Source organism: Nicotiana attenuata, unplaced genomic scaffold (genome assembly GCF_001879085.1).
Source record: "Nicotiana attenuata strain UT unplaced genomic scaffold, NIATTr2, whole genome shotgun sequence".
Classification (NCBI taxonomy): Eukaryota; Viridiplantae; Streptophyta; class Magnoliopsida; order Solanales; family Solanaceae; genus Nicotiana; species Nicotiana attenuata.
The window spans coordinates 68,026-78,985 of NW_017671380.1; the positions used below are offsets into that span (position 1 = coordinate 68,026).

General features: G+C 39.5%; 1 protein-coding gene across 1 annotated transcript; it reads left to right on the forward strand.

Moving 5' to 3' along the window:
- The first annotated feature begins 4,791 nt into the window (after window positions 1-4,791).
- LOC109207938 (histone-lysine N-methyltransferase, H3 lysine-9 specific SUVH1) lies at window positions 4,792-10,948 on the forward strand. Its single transcript, XM_019370936.1, has 4 exons — window positions 4,792-4,917; window positions 5,196-5,242; window positions 5,563-7,796; window positions 10,638-10,948. Exon 3 carries the CDS (start codon window positions 5,626-5,628, stop codon window positions 7,738-7,740), a length of 2,115 nt encoding a protein of 704 aa, XP_019226481.1. The 5' UTR covers window positions 4,792-4,917; window positions 5,196-5,242; window positions 5,563-5,625; the 3' UTR covers window positions 7,741-7,796; window positions 10,638-10,948.
- Window positions 10,949-10,960: the final 12 nt, after the last annotated feature.

Genomic DNA, 10,960 nt, shown 5'->3' on the forward strand with positions numbered 1-10,960 from the left:
AAATGTTCCCAGAAATACCACATTCCAGAATAGTTTACTTGCAGAACTTCCTGCGAATCTGAATTCGTTACCATTACCTTCCAGATACCGATACATAGGATCCCATAATCAACATAAAAATACCACAAGTCTTGACCTTTTTTAATGAAAACACAGTCTCTAGCCACATACACAACCTTAAGACACCTGATTATTACATGTAGAATCTTGAACACAATAAAACCATTCTCGAGAGTCATTCACTCTTATTCAAACTGCAAATTACCTGACTTAACGAACAGAACCACTCGTGCCTTATTAGCACTCTAACACCGCAGGATACGACCTCATTTCAATACAAACAAACATCTTCCTTCTCTATACACGGAGCATTCTTTATCGACAACAGTTCAAGACATCCTATTATTTTCACACATCTACGAAGCATCATATAACCTTTGTCAAAATTTTTGCTTTACTCGCGCCATCCTCGGCTCAATTTCTGCAACCAGAACTGATCCGCCAGCATACCTCTAAACGGAACCAACATAGCACATAATCGTGCAATCAGCTAATCCACAGCAACCTCCCCAACTTGGCTCGAAGCCATGTATCAAGACACACTCAACAACTCATAACACTTTTACTCTAATGATGCCACAATACCATAGTGAAATTAAACTCAAATCACTTACAAGTGTATGAAAACACAGATCATCTAGTACTGAAATCCTCTGCAAACCTCGCATTCATCCCCACATCAGCTGAGTCCACTCTCTTAAGCGACCCAGATTTTCAAATTACAACACGTACCTTTCAATTACACATGAGATCTTCTAACGTACACATAAGGAGCATACCACTTAAGAACACTCCGCAGGAGATAACCCACCTGCTTCGCCTTAATTTAGTACTTCAGCATACCTTCCACCATCATATACGTTACACAGTCAATTTAGTCTTCCTGAGTCTGAACTCATACCGCCACATGTATTCCACTTTACTTTCCAACTAGGAGACACGAAAATATTCTTCACGCGCCCATATTCGGGCTACACATCAAATCACAATAGGAAACGAATCACTTAACAGTTCATCTATTATCCAGCAGGCTTCTTCGTCACTACCAAGTCATCTAAATACACCTCGCAGTATTAACATACTCATCACATGAATACCAAACCGCCATTCCGGCTAATAGGGACAATACCGAACATATAAGTTCAAAACACTTGCTCACACAATCAGCACCTCGGTGCTCAAGCCATAGGCAAAGATCCGGCCTCAAGTCCTCCAGACTGGCCCAACATACTCACGAAGATCACATCTCGCCCCTTGATCGGGGAATCGCAAGCCATCGAGGCACATATAATACTGAGCGCTCACGTGCGCATACAGACATGTGGAAGGAATTTCAAGAGTTATATCACAAGCTGAATCAAGTACGCACGATAAGAATTCCAAGAATGTGAAGTTTTCCTAAAGGTTCTGCAGCCTCTCGAGGATAAATACAGACGTCTCCGTACCGATCCGCGAGACTCTACCAAACCTGCTCATGACTCGTGAGACCTAGTAACCTAGGCTCTAATACCAACTTGTCACGACCCAATTTCCAAACCCGGTCGTGATGGCGCCTCTCGTGAAGACAAGGCCAGCCAACTAACCAAATTCGTCTCTTTAACAATTATTAAACATAAATGAATGGATTAATACGACTAAATGGCATTTATAACAGATAGTTTTCAACCCTACACAACCCGACCGGGGTGTCACAAGTCACGAGCATCTAAAGAAATCCGATTACAACTACAAGGCCGATAATATACGAAATAAAATTTGGAGTCAAAAGACGAAGTCCGGTGCCGCGAACGTCGGCGGTCACCTTGCTCAGCTACGATAACAAAATCCTCCATCAGCTCAAACCCGCTACCAGGTAACAAATACCTGCAACTGCACGCGAGGTGCAGTGAGTAAAGTGAGTACTCCAACTCAGTGAGTAATAAAGGTAAATAATAACTGAGCAGCAAGAAATCACGAAAGGCACTCCATCATGCTATATAGAACAGTGCAACCCTTTGAGTAAACAGTAAAACCGTGAAAATCCTTTAGAAAATCTATCTGGACTCAGTTACAAACCTCTTTTGAAAATATCTTTTTCAACAGTTAAGCAAATGAATGCGAAACAGATAGTGCAAGTCAACACGTAAGTCAGCCCCTCGGGCACAGCACTCCATTAACAAATAACACCAGGGTATTCTGGTAATCAGTACAAGAAGTAGCATGGATGTCAATGAAATGAGAGTGCTGAATGCCATGACACGTAATACAAACAGGAACCAATGCATGAGTGCAATGCAATGCATATGACCGCTGCGGTGTGCAGCCCGAGCCAACCATATTTAACGTCGACGGCGCTCACTGGGGGTGTGTACAGACTCCGGAGGGGCTCCTACAGCCCAACCGCAATAATCAAGCCATCTCGTGGCATCAACCAGGCCCTCGGCCTCAATATCAATACAGTACCGCTGCGGCGTGCAGCCCGAGCCAACCATATGTCCAGAAATCACTATAACACTGCTGCGGCTGCAGCCCGATCCATGCTCAGTCCAGAAATACACATAAGCCACTTGGGCAATATTAAAATAACAGTTCTCAGCTCAAAACGTCAATAAAATGTTGTTTAAGTTTTTCAAATCTTAGAAAAATGGCTGAGTTTGCAAATCAGTATTAAAACCCTGGACCGAGATCTAATGGTAGGCAAAATAATGCGAAAACAGTGATATCAATCCCTGAAGGATTCACATAGTTGACACGAAGCCCAAACATGGCAGTCAGCCCAAATTATGATGATAACAAGTAATTTCAGTCAAATACGTAGTAATTTCATCAATCGGGACGGACCAAGTCACAATCCCCAACGGTGCTCTACCCCACGCTCGTATCCGGCGTGCAAGTCACCTCAATATAGCACTATGATGTGCAAATCTGGGGTTTCAAACCCTCAGGATATCATTTACAAGTATTACTCACCTCGAACCGGTGAAATCTCTAGCTCGCGACGCCTTTGCCCCTCAACTCGGCCTCCACGCGCGTCGAATCTAACCAAAATCAGAGTGAATACATCACCATATGCTAAGGGAACAATACCCAATCGAAAACAATCGAAAAATAGCAAAAAACTCGAAACTAGCAATGAACAAAATTGCACAACCTCAAAAATGCACTATGCGAACGCACCATAACCCATGCGAACGCAATGAACGACTGGCCATATCTATGCGATCGCAGACCACCTTATGCGATCGCATAGGGCAACTCAGCTGGGTCCTCACTTTCTCTTATGCGATCGCGTTCCTGTTAGTGCGAACGCACAGAACAAAAATTGCTGCCTCACAAACTCCTTCTATGCGATCGCGACAACACCCCCGCGATCGCAATGACTAAATTCTCTGCAACAAAAATGACTGAAAACCTGCAACTCCCAAGTGCCAAAATTGGTCCGATTGACCATCCGAAACTCACCCGAGGCCCCCGGGACCTCAACAAAAAACACAAACATGATCCAATACCTTATTCGAACTTGCTCCAATCATCAAATCACCACGTTTAACACTAAAAACATCAAATTACATCAAATTCAAGCCTAAGTTCTTTCAAAAACTTCCGAAACACGCATTCGATCAAGAACCCAACCAAACGACGTCCGAATGACCTGAAATTTTGCATGCACATCACAAATCACATATCGAAGCTACAACAACTCTCGGAATTCCATTCCGACCCCTATATCAAAATCTCGCCTATCAACCGGAATTCGCCAAAATACTAACTTCGCCAATTCAAGCCTAATTCTACACCGGACCTCCAAAACCACTTCCGATCACACTCCTAAGTCACAAATCATCTCCCGGAGCTAACCGAACCATCAGAATTCATATCCGAGCCCTCTAACTCATAAGTCAACGTCCAGTTGACTTTTCCAACTTAAGGCTTCTTAAAAGAGACTAAGTGTCTCATTTCTTATTAAAACCACTTCAAATCGACTCGATTACACAAGATATGGATAATGAAGCATAAGGAAGCTGAAAATGGGGAAATCGGAGCGGTAACTCATGAGACGACGGGTCGGGTCGTCACACTATTCCTTATCAGTATATATAGTTATACATTGTACATGGTTATACGCATATTATATATGAATTATATATATAATATATCTATCATCAATTTTTAGTTTAATCGGTTGCTAGGACGATTATTTGGTTGCCTTCTGTCAGTTAAGGCAAAATTATACAATATAGCCGCTCCAAAAAACTATAAGATAAGAAGTATTAAGTGGATACCATATGATACTAATATTTTTTTGCAAACATAATATATCTATAATAATTTTTTTTTCTCATAATAATAAAGTTTTTCAAATGACTCGTTCCACAAATTTTTACAAGAATCTTTGCACAAATAGCAAGATGGATTCACTATTCCTAATTAGTATATATAGATTATACATTGTACATGGTTATACACATATTATATATGAATTGTACACATAATATATCTATTAGCTATTTAGTTTAATCATTTGCTAGGACGGTTATTTGGTTGCCTTCTGTCAGTTAAGGCAAAATTATACTGTAATGCCGATCCAAAAAATAATATTCGATAATATATATACTTTTTCGTATATTTTATATATATATATATATATATATATATATATATTTTTTTTTTTTAATTTTTTTTCCAATTTAGCTAGCAAATATAAATTATTTTTTCATTGGAGGCTAAATATATAAGTTGCCTTTCGTTTATTCTTCATTTTCGCAAAAGCTCGAAACCTCGAATGTACTAATAGAGCGAAGTCCGAAAAACGCCCTATTTTCACCCATTCCAAATCTCTCCCTCTACCAAATCTCAGACTTCTCTCTAATTTTTGAGGTATTTTCTCAACTTATGATGATTTACTTCAATTTCTGCTTCGTCTATGTTTTCTGTTGAACTTTTTTTCTTAAATCTGATAGTATGAATTTGAATCTTTGACTTCATTCCTTAGGGTCAGCTTCTTTTTAGGTGTTTTTGTGTGTGAATTCATTTCTGCTGATTTTTTTGGTTGTTTTTTTACTGGGTTTTGGGTTTTGATTCCATTTAGGGTTTCCTCCTTGAAGTTCAAGCTTTCATTTAGGATAGTTTCGATTAATTTCCTTTTTATGATGCAGGAAATTTTCTTTAATATATTTGAAGAGTTTGCAGCTTTGGAGATTTGGTAAGGTTTTAACTTTTTTGAATAATTTTTTTTTTAAAAAAGTACTCTCTCCGTCCTAATTTGTTTGATGTAGTTCGGATTTCGAGACTGAAACGAGTTGTTCTTTGGCCATGATTTTTTTATATGCCTTCTAAATATTATGAATTGTTAATCATTGCGACTTATAGTACTTCTTAAATTTATAGATTCTATGTTCGAATTTGCTGTCAAAATTAAGAATTTTGACTCTCGGAATCCGAAATGTATCATCTTTTTTTGGGATGGAGGGAGTATTATTTTATGCCTACTTTCTCTGAATTATTATTTGCTTGTGTTGGTAGGTCAATGATTGAAAAGGGAATTTGAAGTTGTAAACTTTGAGTTAAAGTTGGTTGATTTTGATAATGGAACAAGGTTTGCGTTCCGATGGTAATAATCCTCCGAGCATCGATAAGACTAGGGTTTTGGATGTGAAGCCTTTGAGATGTCTTGCACCTGTTTTTCCATCCCCAAATGGAATGTCTTCTGTTTCAACTCCACAGCCCTCACCTTTTGTCTGTGTTCCTCCCACTGGTCCGTTCCCACCCGGGGTTGCTCCATTTTACCCCTTTGTGGCTCCAAATGAGTCGGGAAGGCCAGGTGAAAGTAGTCAACAAACTCCAAGTGGGGTGCCGAATCAGGGCGGTCCTTTTGGTTTTGCGCAGCCTATATCTCCCGTTCCTTTAAACTCATTCAGAACTCCAACAACTGCGAACGGAAATAGTGGGAGGTCAAGGAGGGCTGTAGACGATGATGATTACAGTAATTCACAAGATCAGAATGACCAATTTGCCAGTGGATTTAGTGTGCACGTGAATAATGTTGAAGATTCGGGTACTGGAAAAAAAAGGGGAAGACCGAAAAAGCCTCGGAGAGCTCAGCAGGCTGAGGGGTCGGCCCCTGTGGAAGTTGATGTTGAACCTTTGTTGACTCAGTTGCTCACGTCTTTTAAACTTGTTGACTTGGATCAGGTCAAGAAAGCTGATGGTGACAAGGAGCTAGTGGGGAGGATACTGTTGGTTTTTGACTTGTTCAGAAGAAGGATGACCCAAATTGACGAATCGAGGGATGGGTCAGGTTCTGGTAGAAGACCAGACCTAAAAGCTTCTAATATGCTGATGACAAAGGGAGTTCGGACAAACCAAACAAAGAGGATTGGAAATGCACCAGGGATTGAAGTTGGTGACATCTTCTTCTTCAGGATGGAATTATGCCTAGTGGGATTGCATGCGCCAACTATGGCTGGGATAGATTATATGAGTGTCAAACTAACAATGGACGAAGAACCTCTTGCGGTCAGCATAGTGTCCTCTGGAGGATATGATGATGATGGAGGTGATGGCGATGTATTAATTTACACTGGCCAGGGTGGAGTCCAGAGGAAAGACGGGCAAGTGTTTGATCAGAAACTTGAGAGGGGAAACCTTGCTTTGGAAAAGAGTGTGCATCGAGCCAATGAAGTAAGAGTAATTAGGGGTGTTAAGGATGTCGCATATCCAACCGGGAAGATCTATATTTACGATGGACTTTATAAGATTCAGGAATCATGGGCAGAGAAAAACAAGGTGGGCTGCAATGTCTTCAAGTACAAACTTCTGAGAGTCCCTGGGCAGCCTGAAGCATTTAAAGTATGGAAGTCAATTCAGCAATGGAGAGATGGCGTGGCATCACGTGTTGGAGTCATCCTACCGGACCTGACGTCTGGTGCAGAAAGTCAACCAGTTTGTCTTGTTAATGATGTAGATGATGAGAAAGGACCTGCCTATTTCACATATATTCCTAGTTTGAAGTACTCAAAACCTTACGTAATGCCTAGACCCTCTCCGAGTTGTCACTGTGTTGGTGGGTGCCAACCTGGTGACTCCAATTGCGCTTGTATTCAGAGTAATGGAGGCTTTTTGCCTTATAGTTCACTTGGAGTTCTTTTGAGTTACAAAACCTTGATACATGAGTGTGGTTCGGCCTGTTCATGCCCTCCTAATTGCCGAAATCGAATGTCTCAAGGAGGTCCTAAAGCTCGTTTGGAGGTCTTTAAGACAAAAAATAGAGGTTGGGGACTCAGATCTTGGGATCCTATACGTGGTGGTGGTTTCATTTGTGAATATGCTGGAGAAGTCATAGGCGCTGGTAATTACAGTGACGACAATTACATTTTTGATGCAACCCGTATATATGCGCCATTGGAAGCCGAGCGTGATTATAATGACGAGTCTCGGAAAGTCCCCTTTCCCCTGGTCATAAGTGCCAAGAACGGTGGAAATATTTCTCGCTTTATGAACCATAGTTGTTCGCCTAATGTTTACTGGCAGCTTGTTGTACGACAAAGTAACAATGAAGCAACCTACCATATCGCCTTTTTCGCCATTAGACACATTCCTCCCATGCAAGAGTTGACCTTTGATTATGGTATGGACAAAGCAGATCATAGAAGAAAGAAGTGCTTATGTGGCTCGTTGAACTGTAGAGGTTATTTTTACTAGTCTTGAAGGTCTGATGACGCAAAGGGAGTTTCCTAGTCACAAATCCACTGGATCAGGTTAGGTTTCCTTTGTTCAAAAGTCAAAACTCTCATTGTGATTGCTCATTTTTCCTTTTTAACCCATGGGTAGTGATTATCATGAGAAACATAGATAAAGTAAATTGGTAATATTTAAAGTCATGTGAACGTAGTTTAAGTAAATTGGTGAATATCTGAAGTCATGTGAAACTCTTAAGTCAATTGGTTAATAGTTAAAGTAGCTTGAAAGTAGCTGGCTATCTTCACTCTATGTTGCTCGGACGCTCCGAAAATGTCGATCGATGCGTGCCGGATTCTCCAAAAGTAGTGCATTTTTTAAGGATCCGACATGGGTACGGCAGCTGTTTTGGAGAGTCCGCGCAACATAGTCTTCACTTATTTTGACTACACTGGATTTTAATCTGAAGACTGCCTTCAAACAGAAAAGAGGCACATGCTAGGGTAGAGGCGCAAGCCATTATTTTTAATTTAAGTTTTTAATTTTTGTAAGTTGCAGATGTGTTTGAAATAATGGGCTGAACACAATTTTTAATGCGTGCACGATTTTATTTAGGCTACAAATAAGTTTTGGTACAAACAAAGTTTATTTTTACCAAAAAACACGGTTATTTTCTAGTTTTAAACTAGCCCAAGAAGAATACGTAAGTTGGGCTACTTAAAAGACTCTTATTATAAAATAAGTTGGGCTACCCTTGGGTGACTTATCTTAAACAAATAAGGTTTATTGAACATCACTGGAATAACTTAAAATAGTAAATTCAAGCAACATTGTTAATCGAAAGAAATTTACTTTTCAATACTTCTAATTAACTGTCATATGTATCTTACTTGCACATTTATTTGCACTATCCCAGCACCCCTACTCGTACTTATATACATATTGGTTAATCCTAAAATATTAGGAATGGCGACTCTGACCTCGAGATCCCTCCCCTTATTAAATACTCGCACCTTTATCCATGTAACATAAGCCCTGTATTTCCTTCCCTGTTCAGTTATGCTTTCCCTCTCCTTTTCTCTTTCTTGATTTCAATTATACCCGTTTCATCACATTTCATGTGACCAATTTTATTGTCTGGTGTAAGAAGTTAGTTGACTTTTATATGTTTATATATATTGATATACTACTGTCATACCATGTCACAGTTTATTCTTTTAATGTTAAAATTGTTAATTTTGAGTGGGAGCTAACATAAACTCATTCAGATTAGGAAAAGGGAAAATGAACCATTGAAAACTGCTCTAATTATTGTAGTGATCAGGTTGTCAAAGTATATTACAATGTTTTAGAGAGTTTGATCTCAAATCAAACCGTGGCACACAAAATGGGGCAATGGAATGTATATTCTTTGAAAGAGGAGTGGATAACATTACATTTGTTGTATAAATGTGATTTTAAATGGATTTCTGGTGTAAATCTGAGGAATTTGAGTTTTGAAACTTGGTTGGAAGTTGTGTAGATATTAATTTGTAAAACGCCGTGAACCAACCCCCTCACAGAAAATTCTTGATCTGATCAAATCTTAACAAAGTTTGTGTTTTCAAAAAGGTGGAGGAAACTAATGATATCAAGTGCCCCTTTGCTAAAGATTCACGGAAGCAAGAGATGTTCATTTGTCATCCTTAGGACACCCTCTCTCTCTCTCTCTNCTTTCTTATCCTCCCTGTGCCCTCTCTCTCTCTCTCTCTCCCTCCCTCCCTCCCTCCCTCCCTCCCTCCCTTTAAATTTCCATTCTTTCCCCCCCGGGGGGGGGGGGGGGTGTTAGGTGGTGAGGATGTAAACGAAATACTTACTGATTCTGGATGTCATTTATTTGTGTTTTTTCATACCTCAACAATTGGTGTTCCTCCTTTCTGTTTGATTATTTCTGCTGAAGGTTTCCTGTTCCTTAACATCATCTAATTGTCCTACCGAGTTGCTTTCATTTTTTCAGGTAACTTGATATTTTAGAGAAAAATTAAGTGTACTGTAGCCGTGTTAGAAATTATAGTCTCTGTTAAAGTTCTTACTGAAAAGATGGACAGTTATGAATTGGTTAGGTTAGAATTTTCTAAAACGAAATGGTCATTACTTTTCTGGTTGTTGCTGTTCTAGGTATGTGTTGAGAGAGAAATTACTGGGGGCGGATTTGAGGTTAATTAAAGTGTTATACAGTAGAGAAAGTTTGGTTTCATTCTAAACGCAATTTTTGGTGTGATGACATTTTCTATTCATTTGGATGCTCACTAAAGCACACTGCAATAGTCCTGCTACCGAGCATGTTTTATTATCATTTTAAGTAACGTGGGAACAACATTTCATCTTCTTAGCTGTCACAAGGAAAAAATCATGTGTGTGTCTGTGTGTGCACATTTATATTCCTTTCACATGGATGCTCAGTAAAGCACACTGCAAGCTTCGGTAAAATTCTTAGTCCTACTATTTTTTAATACCCCTACCGAGCATGTTGTAGATATCCTTTTATTACCCACCCTATGACAAAAATCTTAGTGGTAAAGCATTTGTTTGTCGAATTTTATTTACCATATTAGTATTTGGTGATAAGGGGAAGATGTGTTGTGCTCATGAAGGCTATAAATCAATTAGAAACAGATCAATTTGGCTTGTATTTCTCCATTTTTCTTGCATTTGTCTCTTATGGTAGCCGATCCAGAGTGGTTTTGGAAGTAGATACCTTATGAATCAACTGTATTCTCACTTGAGTATATCTGAACTTTTTTGGTGTTCTCATTCCCTTTTTCCTTTGCTTCCTTCATGTCTCTTCTACCTTTCGATAAATCTTTTTGCGTTCTTCCTGCACCCATTAAAAAAAATATGGGGGACAAAATGCTAAGCGTGCTGGTTTTTCCTCTTGTCAGATGATCACAGGTTGAAGATAAACCAGGCGTGTAGCACCTACTCTTGAATGGATGACCTCGAAGCTGTAGATTTATCGCATCACTGGGAGAAAAAGTCCTTGGTGTTTGTAGTTGTAACTTATCAGCTTGCTAAAGCTTTGTAACTTTTTGTAGCTTTGCTGTGTTAAACTTTATGTTTGTAATTTCTAGTCAGCTTGTTGGTGATGCATGTGTGTTTGCTCATCATAATTTCCCTATTTCTCTTTGGTCACTAGAATTGAACTATTTCCCTGTGAAAATTTCTCTACTAAGACGTAGTTATTTTATTGTGACTGCTGCCCCCC

Bases quoted from the DNA above. Each gene is read 5' to 3' on its own strand.
- LOC109207938 (XM_019370936.1), top strand. From the start codon at position 5,626: ATGGAACAAGGTTTGCGTTCCGATGGTAATAATCCTCCGAGCATCGAT.